Source organism: Diaporthe amygdali, assembly GCF_026229845.1.
Source record: "Diaporthe amygdali strain CAA958 chromosome Unknown NODE_4_length_2575358_cov_65_588622, whole genome shotgun sequence".
Lineage (NCBI taxonomy): Eukaryota > Fungi > Ascomycota > Sordariomycetes > Diaporthales > Diaporthaceae > Diaporthe > Diaporthe amygdali.
The window spans coordinates 2,135,444-2,150,875 of NW_026517024.1; the positions used below are offsets into that span (position 1 = coordinate 2,135,444).

The 15,432-nt window shown below is 55.0% G+C and overlaps 4 protein-coding genes across 4 annotated transcripts; 2 read left to right on the top strand and 2 right to left on the bottom strand.

Moving 5' to 3' along the window:
- Positions 1–932: 932 nt before the first annotated feature.
- J7T55_008832 (high mobility group protein) lies at positions 933–3,503 on the bottom strand (the record flags this gene model as incomplete). Its single annotated transcript, XM_053139189.1, has 8 exons — positions 933–1,149; positions 1,283–1,337; positions 1,481–2,317; positions 2,393–2,626; positions 2,826–2,880; positions 3,018–3,209; positions 3,277–3,310; positions 3,385–3,503. The coding sequence occupies 8 exons, from the start codon at positions 3,501–3,503 to the stop codon at positions 933–935; spliced, it is 1,743 nt and encodes a 580-aa protein (XP_052998104.1).
- Positions 3,504–8,443: 4,940 nt separating this feature from the next.
- Positions 8,444–8,731, top strand: J7T55_008833 (uncharacterized protein; the record flags this gene model as incomplete). The annotated part of the gene is made up of 1 exon (XM_053139190.1): positions 8,444–8,731. The coding sequence occupies one exon, from the start codon at positions 8,444–8,446 to the stop codon at positions 8,729–8,731; it is 288 nt and encodes a 95-aa protein (XP_052998105.1).
- Positions 8,732–8,944: 213 nt separating this feature from the next.
- Positions 8,945–10,582, top strand: J7T55_008834 (uncharacterized protein; the record flags this gene model as incomplete). The annotated part of the gene is made up of 4 exons (XM_053139192.1): positions 8,945–9,097; positions 9,479–9,498; positions 9,987–10,154; positions 10,399–10,582. 4 exons carry the CDS (start codon positions 8,945–8,947, stop codon positions 10,580–10,582), a joined length of 525 nt encoding a protein of 174 aa, XP_052998106.1.
- A 1,485-nt stretch (positions 10,583–12,067) lies between these two features.
- On the bottom strand, positions 12,068–14,895 carry J7T55_008835 (condensin complex component cnd2; the record flags this gene model as incomplete). Its single annotated transcript, XM_053139193.1, has 4 exons — positions 12,068–12,337; positions 12,393–14,009; positions 14,077–14,719; positions 14,789–14,895. 4 exons carry the CDS (start codon positions 14,893–14,895, stop codon positions 12,068–12,070), a joined length of 2,637 nt encoding a protein of 878 aa, XP_052998107.1.
- Between the last annotated feature and the right edge of the window lie 537 nt (positions 14,896–15,432).

Genomic DNA, 15,432 nt, shown 5'->3' on the forward strand with positions numbered 1-15,432 from the left:
GGATTCGTTGGCTGGCCGACCAATTATTTTGCCCGTCTTCTCGCCCAAAACAAGACCAATCACTGCAATCATCTTCTGCCCGCTTCTCGAGTCGCCCAAGGCGAGGATATGCCTGCCTTGGAGGTTTTCGACTCTCACCTGAGTCAAAATCCTTCGTCCGAGGCAGCACCAAGTGCACCACCACCCATCAAATGTTGTACGCATGGACCGCCGATCCTGATCCTCACTCAACATGAGCGGCGACAACCCTTGGATGAAAACGGGCCGTGCCGAGGAGTCTATGCATTTTGTGAGGAGTGTACAATACCGCCGAGACAAGCTGGAGACACACAGACACGATGGATGGAGCGGTTCATGATTGTCGATTGTACTTGTCCAGCACTACTTTGACATGCTGCCGGAGCAGAACTCCTTCTCTTTCTCAAAACAGAAGAGCGCCGAGGCAGGAGTTTTGAACCCAGCTCATCACGAGCATTGATTCTCTAGCAGTGCCCATGGGCGTGGCTACCAATGCTAACTTGTACATATGCCGTGTTCACGGCGCGCGCACTTCTCGCCTCCTCCACCATCAACCGCCTCCAATCTCCAGTGGACACAACAATGGCATAGTAGGACAGACTCGTGCTGTTTCCATCTTACAGCTCGTCGCGCACACAAGAGAATGAGATATCCCCTGCAGACTGTCGGTTCTGGCACCACGAGCCCCTTTTGAAGGCAACACTGCCTTTCGGGAGCTGCATGCGAGAACCACATGTCCTATGCGTTCCTCTCTGGCCTGAGAAGATGCACTTCATGGTCATAAAATGATGGCGTTGGTTCCTTTCGTTCCGATTGTGGCCTTGAAACAACATCCCACATTTGATTCGGATCCTTTAAACGCCGTCGCAACAATTAACTCTCCCTGGTCCCCCCTTCCACCAGCGGTTTTGCCTTCACGCAAGCCAGCTCCACCAACACAATGACTTGCCCTCGATCGTGTCTGTCCGATGTACGTGGTAGTTCAGGTGTTGGTGGAAACGGAATCTCGCCATCAGACTCTGCCGTGATGAGTAGATGCCATCCTGTGCAGGGGGTTCAAAACATGTTTGCAAGTGCAGGTAGTTGAAGGTGCGGCCGTTAACTTCATCGTAAAGGTCTGTGACGTCCCAGCTGGAGGCAGGCCGTTTTGGCCTCAGCCTGATCTGGACTTGGCTCGTATCATCTCATCATCCCGAACGGCGGTCGACTATTTTGTCCGCTTGAAGGAGGGCGCTGATCCCATCCATTCCAGTTTCGCTCTTACCATTCGGCCGCGACGCCGGGGGTGGAGCCGGGACGGATACCGGTGCTAGTCTCGCCTCGTACGCAGGTGAGTATGAGGGACGAGCGATGGGCGTGTGAGAATGACTTTGGACAGGCGCGTGCCCATTGTAGTAACCTGAGTTCCTTCAGTAAGTATCACCGTCATTACACGCAGCACGCGGGATGGGCTCGAACTGACCATTTATGTGCGGCAGAGGGGGATTGACTGGGGTCGGGTCACTTGGAGCCCGCTCCAACGGAAGAATAGTAGGTCTGTCGTCGGGAGACATGGAACGTCCCTGGATCGCTGGGTTTGCTGCAAAGGCCGCATCGTAAGAGTTGAATTGTTTTCCACCGGACAAAAGTGCATGAATAGGAAGGGGTCCCTCAATAGGGGTCCGCGGGAAACTGCTGTATGCCGAGCTTGCTGAAGACATGCTGCCCGCAGAAGACTGTTCTTTTTTCAGAGACGGCGGCCGTGATTCGCTACCGCTCAGACTCGGTGTGTTTGCTGGGCTTGCTGTTTGAAGGCCCCTCGGTAACAGGCCGATGTTTTGCGTGGGAGCTTCGTTGAGATGGGCTGCACCGTTCAGCATGGGCCGGCCTTCAAACACATCTGAAAGCGGTGGAAGGCTACGCGACGTCGCCATCGAATCAGCGCGAGAGCCATCCGTATACGATGGAGGATCACGTCGCAACGGGGCTGGCGGCTGGGCAGAGCTGTCCCTGGGGCTCCCTGTGACACCAGGCGACTGATCACGACGGCGGTCAAGGCGCCGGTCGAAATAGCCAGTAGCTGGTGAGGTCAATACGGACTCGTCGCCCGGAGTGCGTTGAGAGAACGAGGCAACGGATGCTGCGTAGTACGATTCGCCATTAGAAACAATCGACCCAATTCTCTGCCGCCGTGCTGGCGGTTCGCCGTTCTGATCCCCAATGCTGCCCGCCCTTGCAATTCGGCCCGAGTGACCGTTGACGACCGTTGCTTCCCCGATGTTCGGGTCGGACAGCCTCACTCTCTTGGACACTTCTTTGTCTGGATGAGTTCTTGTCAGGTACCGGCCGTACTGAGGAGCAGCGAAACCGCTCAAGGGACACCGAACTGACTTACCTTGCGCGTGATTGGCGTGTTTGGCTTTGAATTCCTGCAGATACAGAAGGTACTTTTTGTAGTCGGGGGTTTTCTTGTACTCGGCTAGATCTCGATTGTACTTTTCCTTGGCTGCTTGGGCATCCCGTTCATAGGGTTCCTTTTCGGCCTGAGTCAAGCCTTGCCAGTTCTCGCCAACCAGTTTGGCGATCTCCGTGAACGTTAAGTTTTGACCTTTGAGGTCTTCTCTCATCTCTAGCAACAGGTAATTTCGGTTAGTTTCCATCCTCAAGGGCCCGGATAAACACACGATGTCGACTTTCAGGGCTCAGAAAATCGTGTTGTACGTGGTATATTATCAGCAATGGACAAAGAGCCTGCGACACGCGAGCCACACGTGACGAGCGAATGACGGCAGAGAATGGAGTAGGCATGCATTTGAGCAAGTACTTACTGTTAGAGAATAGAACGTATGCGGACGGCGCGCGTTCTGGTGCATTTTCGTCCGGCTGTAGAGAAGACCAGTCAGTCATCAGGTTATCTTTTCTTCCCTCGCCAATATAGTTGACAGAATAAACGGCGTTGGCATAAGGGCAAAGACTGCGAGCGTTTATGACTGGGAAACGCGTTCACTTGCTCAACGTACCTTGGGATGCCGTCGATATTTGCGCTTCTGAACCACACCATTGCCATTCTCTCGGATATCCGTGGATGACAATGCAGATCCTTCCGTCTTTTGCACCTCGGTCCGGGCATCCTCGACACTTGCCCTCGTCGGCGAAGCCAGTGCCGCATCGGGCGCTACGCCTCTGGCATTGGCGATCCGTCTTTGAAGTTTCTGCCACTTCATATTAACATCGTGTTCCCCAATCCTTAGACTCGCATAACGCAGATCTATAGCTTACCCTTCGATGACCCAATTTGACCCCCAGCGCGTCCCTGTTAACCACCGCGAAGGTTAGATCGGCCGCCAAAATCAAGGCTTACTTCTTTTCCCCCGAGGCTGCACTCACAGGTCCGACTCGGTGATGTCGAGGATCGTTTCCCACGTGTCGAAGCCCTGGTCGAGAAAGACATCAAGGTATTGCGAGATGCCTAGCTCCCCAAACACCTCTTGCAATTTCGGCGACATGCAGGATATCGATTATCGGCTCGGCATAGAAGTATTGGACACGATCAAAGCCTCGTGGGGCTGGTGCAGTTCGTTCCCGAAGAGATTCCAAGAGCGACAAGAGCTCGCGCCCAATATTCGAGAGGTCAATGTAATGCTCCGTAACGAGGCCTACAAGACAGTCCTCCTCGAATGCTTCTCAAGTCTCGACGTGCTGGACAGTATGCCGTCGCAAAGGGTGGTCCCAGGCCAGGGAGAGTGCAAGACAAACGCGTCAGTTTTATTCGTATACGTTGCTATGCGAGGCAGCCGGTCATGCTCGATCGACTCAGTAGTGTGGTCGTGTCTCGTTGAGGAACCGTCGTGTTCTGGTCCCAGGTAGGTGCAGTGGTGATATGCTCTCGGGTGCTCGGTTGTTTTTCGCAGAAAATACTGGCCCGGTGGCGGGTGTGTCAGGAGAGAGAACTTCGAGCTCTATGGGAAAGTTCAGTGCTCCTGATGAGAATATTAGAAGGGCTAAACATGGGGACTCACGGCATATGACACACTAATTACAGTGGGCCGATGTCGAGGATCTCGATGACAGAAGGTGTGGCACAAGATGGGAAAGCTTGAAGCGTGCTCCAGGATATGGGTAAGATGCTAGGCCACACACATCGAAGATGGCTTTTCAGTCGATCAGCTTCGGCGAGCCTGCCTAGAGAATAACAATCAAGATGGCTGCTTTCACGCAGTCGCAGAGAACGTGGCTAGGGGACCAAGGAAATGCGCTTGGGTCGAGAGGGTGAGGGCAGGAGGGCTGCTGGACTTGGACGTCGACGAGACTGGCAAGGAGTCTGAGAACATACCGACGTAGCACGTTGAGCGAGCAGGTAGCGAAGCCGGGGGCGGGCGTGGTGGTAGAAAAGACAGGGCAGGCTGCACAGACGGTGTAAGGCCAGGCACCGCGTGGGTCACCTGTCATGGAGACGGAGAACCTACCAAAGTAAAATCGAAATACAAAGAGTCAGGTACTCGTCGTTGATGGAGACCCTCCAACGTCGAAAACACTGGAGATGGGGCCTAATAGCCGCACTCGAAGTGGGTTGACTGGGTAAAGGGCCGGGCTGGGGCAGGCCGGGCAGGGACAAGCAAGGACAACCATGAACCAAAGCCGGATCGAAATCGTCAGAAGCGTTTCTCACGCGCAGAATAATATGTCGTAGTGTCACCCTTGGCAGTGCCTGACCCTAGTTAGACGAAAGACAAACCAGCAGAGAAAGCGTCCAAGGCCCAAGTCCTTGGGTGTGTGTAAAAAGAATACTGTTAGCAGGTGGCTGTGGAAGGACGAGAGCCAGCCCATCGCGATCCCAGACAGAAAACTGGGGCACAAGTACTATTATGTCAGAGGTACTTCTCCCCGAATCACGCTTGCCCAGTTTGAGAAGTATATCTTGACAACCCGTGCACAACATGCATGTACAATTCAGTACAGGCCTGGAGTATGTGTCGCCTCGTCTAGGAGGGCGGAGGGTGGAAAGAATAGAACAGACAGAAGACCGTCTAGAACCGGGGGCAAGTGGCCCACCCCCCACCACTGGTTGGCTCTTGGGCGGCGACAGCAACGACCGGTCATGCAAGACGGCTGTGAGACATCCGTGCCGCCAGGCTCGTGCTGCACAACGCCAGCAACGCCCTCTCTGCCTCTGCCTCTGCCTCTGCAGTACCACTCTGCCACTCTCGAGCCACTGTCCGCACCTCTATTGCTTCGCAGATCTCGTAGAGTAGGCGTGTGTGAGTGGCGGCGACACAACCACATTTCATCATCACGACGCCGTTAGTCGCTACCTCAGCGTTTCAACGTCTCTGCTTCTCTGTTTTCCTTGCCACAGTCTTTACCATTGTTCATCGCGGCTTTGCCGGCCTAGTCTAGTCGGCTGGATGGGCCAGTGACATAATAACCTACCGAGATTCGTCCCAATCATCGAACACTGCGGCTGTAGTGGTAGAGGAAAGACGTGGAACTCCCTCGGGGAGAGGCCGGTAGACTGTGAACAACAATGGTGGTACGCAACATAGACATAAAGCTTCAAAAAGTCGGCAAGCCAATTGAGTACGAAGGTTACAATTTGTAACTCTGAGGAAGGTCCACCTGTGTCGCCAGGCATGGTGTGCTGGACGAGCACCGTAGTGTCAAAGTTGATTGTCGTGAGCAGGAGGCTGTCGTCGACTCCCCACAGCGCGGCTGCGTAAGAAGAGGTGCAAGCTAATCCGGAAGCCCAAGAAGGTCGACCGAGGTCAGGCGCTCACGGTAAAGTATCAGTAAGGTAGTGTAATGAGTCTGCGCTGTGGCCACTGTGGCTATGTGGTGTCGGAGTGTCTGCTGTAGTAATGGGTGCGAGATGTCGCCGGTACATGGTCGTGACCACAGGTCCGGGATATAAAGGCTAAGGGGACCGACATTGGTGTATGTCTAAGCCAGATCTCGATCCGCCCGCAACGGCACACAGAAAACGTACGACGGTCACGGGGAGAGCAATGCAGAACCACTGGAGGAGGGATGGGCAGGATGCAAATCAAGCCAATGGAACACCGCTATTTTTACAAATGACGCCGGAGCCTGAGCCTGGGGGTCGCGGTCGACCCTGGGTAGTCTGCACTGATGGATGAACAATGCAACAAACCTGTCTGTTGGCCGTCCGAAGTGATGCAAAGGGCAACTAGGCCTGACTGAGGCTGAGAGGCCCGGGAGGCCTGGAGGTAGGGGCCTGTCTCCCTATCTCCCCAAGATCCTAGCAGGAGTAGCACTGTTCAGAAACGCATACACGATCGATTTGGCTTGGTATAAAGCGAGTAGCGAGTAGCGAGCAGCGAATATCATGTTGCTGCGGATCACTCGCGGAGACGGACTTGGAGGAGTGCAGACACAAGCGATTTCAAGGCAACTCTGACCCCCAGCGCCCCCCATCCGGAAATCGAATTTATTGAGACGATCGCACATATGCCCTGATATCCCTGTCCCAGTAGGGATGGGTGCAGCCGGTAGTCTAGCATACACATAGTGTGTATTGCACCTCAATATGTACTAATGTGGGTTAGTAAGCATTGCCAGGCTAAGAACTCCGACGTCGTTTAAGGTTGACGTCCATGGACGCAGCAAGAGGCGCTGTAGATATCTGGGGGCCATCGACAGTCAAACGGGCCAGGCCAGACTTCAGCTTATCAGAAAGATCAGCTTAATATCGTAAAGTGCTTGAAGACTAATGTACAGCATCCAAAAGAGTAATATGTGTCCCAGGACTGCGGCCCGGGGCTGCGGGGAGTATAGTAAGTAACCAGGGAGCCAAGACAGAGAGGCAGAGCGGCACAGTGCCACAAGGGAGCAGCTACACGCCGGTCCAGAGTGCCATCAACGTGTTTATTTGGCTCTGGAGTTTACGCGCATTATCAGATCAACCTACTGTACGATGGGTCCATCAATCATTGCGCGACGAAAAGCGGAAAAGCGGAATTGCCAGACTCAGGACGAGACAGCAGTATGCGACTCGCGTTGTACTGCTTGCCCCCACGCGCTGGACTCCTTGCTCCCCGAGCATATCTATAGGAAGACAGAGATCATTCGTGCCGCAGTTGTCCCGTAGAGACACAGCAGACGTGCAGTTGCAGATGCGTATGCATATGCAGGCGCATACGTAGCGACAGGGCCCGAGACTGCGTGCAGGAGAGAAAGAAGCAGAACGGGGAGGGCAAAAGCAGAAATTGGACTGCCGGTCATGCACATCTTTGCGATCGTACAGGAACTGATTAGTAATCAGAGGCCCTGATGCATCTGTGTGCTGGTCCTTACCGTCAGTCGGTCCGGGCGAGTCAATTCGGCCATGGTTGAAAGCTGAGGCAAAGTGAGGATTGCATTTGTGTCTGGCAGTCTAGGCAGAAACATGCCGCTTGTTGAGATCTCGATGCGCCTGAGATGCGAGAAACGCACTTACCGATCCACAAAGGCACTAACTGGGTCATAACAGCCGACGGTTCTAGACCACCCACTCATCGACACATCGACATCGCCATCGAGAATTTCGGACCGGGAGCAGAATGCCATCCAGCAAAGGGGCCGGGTTACATGACCAACTGCCCGAGAGAGAGTGCGACTTTGCACGTCTCGCCGCCGATGTAAGGCTTGCGTCATGATCTGCCAATCTGTCATTGAGCATCTGGAGGAAGGGTCGAGGGCGGGCCGGGGGGCAGGGGGAGGGGGTCACAACAGCACTTTCCCACACACGATTGCCTATTGTAGACACCTGCCTTGGAGCGACATGAGCTAGGCAGGTACATCAGGTACATCAACATCAGCGCCCGTGTGCACACTGCAGCCTACCTCCTGCCCTATATCAAGTCAAGTACATGCCAGATGCTACTCACCATGCCGTCAAGCATCACTGGTGTTCTAGTTCTACCTAGGCATTGATTGAGCCAGTGCTCTGAGCGAGAGCCTCGGCTACCATCCTGCCATCCTGCCATCCTGCCCCATTAGGCTACCGGCTACCAGGCAGAGCATTTAAGGTCGCGCTACAGAATGTTTGACACCAACGGCACTCAGCCAGCTAGTCCTGTAGCGGCTGCAACGCCTCCTGCCAGGATGTACTAGAGACGTAGTTGTACCTGTACTGGATGCATGTCTCTATCGCTCCCGCCGATTGACGGGTCACTTCAATCGCTGCACCGAGGGTTGAAAAAAGCAATGCAGAGCTGGGGAAGCGGCCACGGCCCCCTCGCCCCTTCTTCCGCCCTTGTCAAAGACAGAGCAGCAGAGACAGACTGACAGACAGGCAGGAGGGTGGCAAGCCCAACCTTGGAATAATTGGAATCATTGGCAGGACGACCAGACGCCAGACTAACATTGACCTACCAGTCGCAGCCCTCTTGGTCTCACAGGCCAAACAGGCAGCCCTGGCAGCCCTCCGCAGCGCACATTTGTCGATCCGATGCCTCCCCCAAACCCGATGCGCATGGCGAGGTTGCAGTGTGGGAAATGTGGACCGCCAGCTCTGATGCTTCCGGGGCCTGTCGCCGGCCAGCCAATCACGGCCGTCACCGGCGACGGGGCTGACCGCTACGCAGCGCTCAATGCCACCGTCAGGTCGGGCCTTGCAGAGCTTTCCGCAACGAGCCTCGTCAGTGCTGTGCCGTGGTCCGCACCTCAGTTCCTGGGCAACAACAAGGTTTGGCTAATCCTGGATGGGCAGGGTCCAAGTCCTGCGGTGCCCTGCTGAGTTCCTTCAGATGGTTGCTGCATGCTCCAGATTCCCGCCAAGTGTCTACGCTCTGACAAACGTCCAGATCGACTAGCACTCCTCAGATCTTAGGCAATATCATTAAGGCATTGACTCCGAGGCCGTCCCTATCACATCATCATCACTACCGGTTTCTGCACCCCGAAGCCTCGTACCTCGTCAAGTCAGCATCCAACAAACAGCCAGCCTGACATGCCTTCACAAGACGCCGGCTCCAATTCCGCCGCCCCTGGCCCGCCGTCGGGCTCATCAGACCGTCAGGACCAAGAAACCCGCGAAGCTCAGGAAGCCCAGAGGGCCGAGGCCACAGGTCGTGCCCCCAGGACAGAGCAGGAACTGGCCCAGGTACGCATGCGCAGAACAAAGCAAAAACTCAATGCCCAAGACAAACCAGCACAGTCAACCCCTCGCACTCGTCTATTTTCCACAACCACGTGTTCGCATCTCTCCCCCAAGCTAGGCCCTTTCATGATTCAACCCCCTGGTCGTGGCCCCCTTCTCACTTCTCCCAAGCTCTTCTGCATCCTTCACCCATACCCATGTCCGGCTTACAGCAGCAGAAGCACTGCGATAGCCCCCCTCTCAACGGTTCCAGAAGGTCGGCCAGAACGGCTGTCCCCCTCTCCTGCTCGCCCGGCCCTCCTTCACACAGCGTGTGCCCCCGCATATTTCACACACCATGTCTTGTGTAATCCTCAACCACCCCCTTGCTAACAGACAGTCTAGGCCTTCAAGGATCTCGCCCGGTAAGAACATCATTCTAACATCAGTTCGATTTGGATCCTGCATGATCAACGCGCCGCCTATTATCTGGGCTTCCAAGCCCCTGGTCGGATTTGTTCCGACATGACGGCGCGCTAAGCAGCTGCCTCACAGGTTATCGATCGGGAGAGTCTAGAATCTCTGGGATGTCATTGTCTTTCAACATCATTCGCGGGCAAGCGCACCGTCCACTCCATTACGCGGTCTGTCGTGGTCGAGATCGGTAGTCCATCAGCTGATTAGACCAGCCACGCGCCGCTTCGACTCTCAACGACCGCTGCATTGTTTGAACCACACCACCCCAGACTGAAATGGGTCGTCCGACAAGCCCTCGTTGCAAGCGCATGCACCGGCGAAGTCTAGACCTGCCTTCGTCAGTTCTGATGATACCTTGGCGGAAAGTCTGGGTGGGATTCTCCGGTTTCCCATCCCTGAGGAGAATGGCATCTTTGGATTCATGGGCTTTTGCCAGCGCATTGGCCTCTACCTCCATCAACCATGCATCGATGTTCTCGATGCTGTGTCCAGCGCCCAATGTTTTCTTCAAGAGTCTCGACCGCGATGGCGGTGTCCCCGCGGGCTTGTGCAGACTACTGCCGCATTGCTGGGTCTGGAACATGTCTTCTCATGCATATTCCGCGTATGTGACACAACATATTCGAGGAGCGAATACTGACCCATGACAACGCGGAACGTTTCCTCCTAAGATGCACGGGACCACCCGTGTCCCAAAAAGCCCCATTCTTAATCCTCTGGCTCTGGCCTCCCTTGTTGGGGTCTTTATCTCTCCTTCTTCCCAAAAAGCCTCTACAAGGTTGGCACAATAATGTTACACGACGTCTTGGTCCCTGTTTCTTGGCTAACAGACAAATTTGGCTACGCAGAGGTGAAAATGCAGCAACAGCGCTCGAAAAGAATCTGACCAACTTGGAGAGCAAAATTGATGAGCTCCTTGCCTCCTTCGAGCGTTCGGGCGCTGCATTACCCACAGCGGGTGGCTCGAATCTTTCAGGTGGCACAGGTGAGTCAGACGAGGGTGGCGGTAGCCAGAATGCAGCGAGCAAATGAGGCTATTCGTACCGGACCGACCGGGGGTGGCGAGAAATTGTTTGTTGTTTCGACGCCTATCTGAGGCGGCGATCTCGCGAGAAAGGCAGCAACGGTTCGATGATCAAGATGATAATTCACAAAGCATCGCTCATTTCCCCGCCTCTCAGAGTCCACTGTGAAATCATATTTTCCCAAAATGCAGAGCTGTGACGTCAACACGCAGTATTGTATTCACGCATGTATGTGCGGTGGTACTCGACGAGTCTACGAGAATCCGCCCAAGTGGGTTCCTACTGGCTCCCCGGAGCGTCTTTTTTCAGTGTTCGCCGTCCAAGGTCGGTATGAGGTTGGGCAGTTTGATCCGAGACGGATTGTGGGAAGTGCAAGAGGCACTGTCAGCACAGGGCCAAGCCTGCGAGAGGTTATTCCGACCGAATGAGGCCAGGTGTCGTCATATTTGTTTAATCGACCCAAATCCTGAAGAACCCGACGAGGGAGGGGGGCCGAGAAGACGACGGGGAACAGGATCTCTTGTCGAGATGGGGAAGCACTGGCAACAACTAGCTCGTCTGGGCCAGGAATCGTGCGCAAAGCGGCTTCTTATTCAGCGTCCTCTACGGATCAACTACTTTAAAGGGCCAGCATGAAATGAAGAACTTCCTGCCGCTAAATGTGTAGGAAAACAGGCGGCAGCCTGTGTGGAAGCTTCAAGAGGGAGGCAAGTCTGAGTATCAGAGCCCACAATTCGAGCCTGCTTTCCTCCGTTTCTTGGCCCGGATTTCTTCTCCCATTCTGGAATCGATACTGTAGGTCAACACAGACAGTCACTCCTCCTCCCCTGTGGCCCACAACTCCACAGCCAGAGAGAGAGCGAGTCTCTTGTGATGCGGTGGCAATCCTTGATGGAGAAATCTCCCTTGGGGTGCGTCCTCAGGGGCGAGACGTGGCAGCCCACAGATTTTTTCCACACGCGTCGCAGGGGGCCCCAAGATTCTTCGTGTGTGTGCGCTTGAACGGTTTGTCATGAAACCGCAGGCCATTGTAGAACCTCACGAAGCTTACCTACTTTCTCGAGACACAGGCCCAGTCGGTCAGGTTGGAGGGGGCCGAGGCTGTGTGGCAAGTGAGAAACGCTGAGTTCGTGAACAATTGATTCATTTCATGAGAAAGACCACACGCCTATCCTTGAACGTGGGCTGGGATTCCGCCCGCCCTTTCTTGACCTCATCCAAACATGTAAATACAGCAAAAAAGCCGGCGCTGGCAGCGCTTGACCCATTCATTATACAAAGGGAAGACCGCATCCCAAAAAGGACGAACGCTGGCCGTATTCCGATTCCTATACACCCTTTCATGCGGTGTATGTGCGTCCTGTAGTTATTCTCGTCACGCCTTTATACACTCAAACTCCCTGGTCGATCGAATACAGAAGCCCGGCAGAGAGACACCTCGTTCGCCATCCACTATGTTTGGTTCTCGTTCGACAACGAAAAGCAACAGGCCTTAGATATCCCCCTCGGTGATCTGTGCGTTCCAATCTTTCCTGATCTCCAGGTCCGTCAGCTGGTCTGTCTTCTCGATCACGAGACCCTTCTCGTTGGCCAAATGCAGCAGACAGATGAAGCAGAAACTGGTCGAGATGTCGTCCATCACGGGCTTAGAATAGACCTTCTGTAGGCCGTTCATCACATCGGTGAATTTGAGAGTTGGGTTATCCGCCGAAGGCGGTGGAGGCTCCACGCTGCCTTCTTCTGGCGCAGACGGCGGTGGCACCTGGGCAAATATGTCAGCAATTGATCTGCTTCTGGGGTCTCAGGACGTGACTTACCGAATCGAGCTTCTCCATATCCATTCCCTTCCACAGCTCCTCCTTCAGCCTCCTTACATCAACCTTCTTTGCCACGCGGGCATAGTTGACATAGTCTGGTCGCACCCGCCTGTTCTGGGTCACCAACATAGTACCGAACGCCAGGTCTGCCGGGTTAGTAACCGTGAGACCGTTGAAAGCGCCCGTAGCACCGATGGTCTCCATGGCTCTCTCTGGCGAGAATTGCTCACGGGCGTCGGCGAACTCATCAATGTCATCGTCGTCATCAAGACCTCCAGCAAATGGCAGATCGTCATCCTGGAAGAAGTTCGCGTCATAGTCGCCCTGTGGAAGCACCGTGTCTTGATCGCCGCCCTCGATGCTCTGCATGGGCGCTTTCTGCCGCGCCCAGAAGGCCTCATCCATCTCGCCCTCAGGCACGTTTGGATTGGCGTCTGCGTTGCCGAAAACACCGTGCCGTTTGCCGAAGTTCCGCCGGCGACCCATGCGGGCTCTTGGCTTGAGGAAAAGGCTCAGAAGTTGTTTTGAGTTGAAGTGCTTGTCATCCGGAAGGAGATTCCTCGTCTTCGACTTCCAGTCCTTCTTGGGTAATGAAATAGTGGCATTGGAAGACGCTTGGGTGTAGAGAACGTCGGCAAGAGGTGCATCGAGGGGAGAGCTGAAGTCGATCTCGAACGGCTCCTTCTCCTTGCGTTGCTTTGTCTGTACCGGTTTGTTGACATCCTTGATCTTTCTTATCCGCCAATGCTCGGCACTTGTCCAGTTCTTCTGTAGTGCGTGGTCGAAGTACGCCAGAATGTCTTCGTGCATCTTGTCTGGTTTTTGCGCGTGCATCATAGACACGTTGAAATCTTCATTTCCATCGTTGTCCATCATGTCGACGCCGTCGCCCTCTTCAGCCCCGTCTTCGCCTAGCCCGGCATCGAAGACACGCATTTGCGGCTCCAGCGCGGCTTCTTTAGCCCAGGCCTCACCACCTTCGCCAAAAGCGACATCCCCTCCCATGGAGAAATTGCCGAGGCCTTCATCATCGTCGAAGCCAAGTGGGTTGTCGTCGATGTCCATGCCTGTTTTGTTGCCGTGCCCGCCCTCTTCCGCCTCTCTCTCCTGCTCTTGCCGCCAGTCATCAGGAGCTCGCAGGAACGGAATATCAAGTGACCCGGACGGGTCGCCGATATCGAAAGTCTTTAGTGAAGGGCAGACATCCAGCTCATCCAGGTGCGTCAGATCGGGGAAGAACTTTGAAGCAAGGGGGGCCAGATCGATCTCGATATCTTCGTCTTCTTCAGCCTCGTCGATCGTCTTCATGGTGACATCCTCCAACTCCTCTTCTTCCTCATCTTCATCATCGTCTTCTACGTCATCCTCGTTGTCACCCTGTCTCTTTCGCTTCTTCTTCGTCTCAGAGCTGTCCGCAGAGTCATCACTGCTGTCGAAGACGATTCTTCCCTTGGAGTCGATCATCAAATGGTTGAGCAGCAGACCCTTGGCTCCACCTTCGTCAAAGTCCGCCGAGGCTTTCTTGAACAGGGGATCTACTGCAAACTCCAATTCAAACTTCTTGAGTTGCAACGAAGCGAAAGAGGGGGCCAACGTGGCCTCAGAAGATCGCTGAGCCTGTTTGAAGGGTCAGTTATGGGTGTTCTTGATACTTCTCGTGGCTGCATTGTGGTCGTAGGCTTACCTTTCGCTTCGTCTTCTTGCGGACATTGCCATCTTCATCCACTTCTTCCTCATCGGTCTCCTCACCTTCACCATCTTCGCCGCCATCCTTCTTCTTCTTGCTGTCTCTGCTATCGGCCAGACCACTGAGAAGCTTTCCGGTCTCGGTAGCAACACTGTCGACTCTGCTCGTGTAAATCTTGACACAGCCGTCCAAAGTGCAGCTGGCCTTTTGGAAGTTGACGCCGTCACCCTCCTTCAGCAACGACATGTCGTGGAAGTAATCAATCAGGGCGAAGTTCCAAGAATTGGCGGCATTGATCTTGTTGTCGGTGGCCATCTTCATCCACTCCTCAAAGTTGGCCAAGATCGGGAGACGCTTCATAGGCGTGACGGCTGTACCCGAGACCACAACATCGTCGTCGTCCGCACCGGCACCGGCACTAGCGCTAGGCCCAGGCATATCCCGTTGCCTTGGGCGCGGTGTCTTCTGTCGTTGGGGAGGCGATGCGGGTGTCTCGTTCTCGAGGTCATTGAGATTGACACTTTGCTTGCGCAGTGGGGTTGCAGCAGCGGCCTTTAGTTTGTTGACATGGGCCTCCTGGAGGGCCTGGCGCGAATGCAGCCGGCGCGCTTTCTCCTCGGCATCGTCGTTGAGGGGAATCCTGTATCGCGGGGTTTTGGTGGTGAGCCTGAGGCCCGGTGGGTGGTTTGTTTACTGTGGGTGGACTTACTTGACGGGGGACTTGAAGGGGGAGTTTTGCATGGAACCAGAGGTGACTCTGCTCCCAGCACGGCTCGTTACGCTGCTCCCGCGTGGGTTCTGAGCGACTCGAGGCATGATCGCGGATTGAGGTTGGCGTGGGGAGGGTGGTTGTCGACGCGATGGATCGATCGATGTCAACCGGTCGGTCGGCCGCAGTCTGAAATCAAACACCACCAGCGGCAAGCGGCGCTACTGCGATTTGTTGTCGGAGAAACGCGTCTGGCGGGACCGCGGGTTGGCTGTGCTTACCTAAGAGCGGGAGGGGAGGGGCAGGCAGAGACAGGCCAGACAGGCCAGACCACGTCTGTGCTGGACTGGCAGACTGGCACCTGGCAGGACTGGACTGGACGGACCACCATGTACCTTCGTGTCTGGCCCGTGCGTACCGTATTAGTAACCCAACTGAAAGCTGTGGTGGACTGGCAGCGACAGGCGGGAGCGACAGGCGGGGAACGGGCTTGTTCGGCTGCAGCTTCCCTGAGCCATGACCTGGAGCGAGCCCGCCTGACCCGCCAAATCCGCCACGCCTTGCCTTGAACGGTGCAACTCGAAACGGGCCCTGCACGGTTGGCACGGTCGGACGGTTGGGGAGTGGGAGCCCTCACTGACACT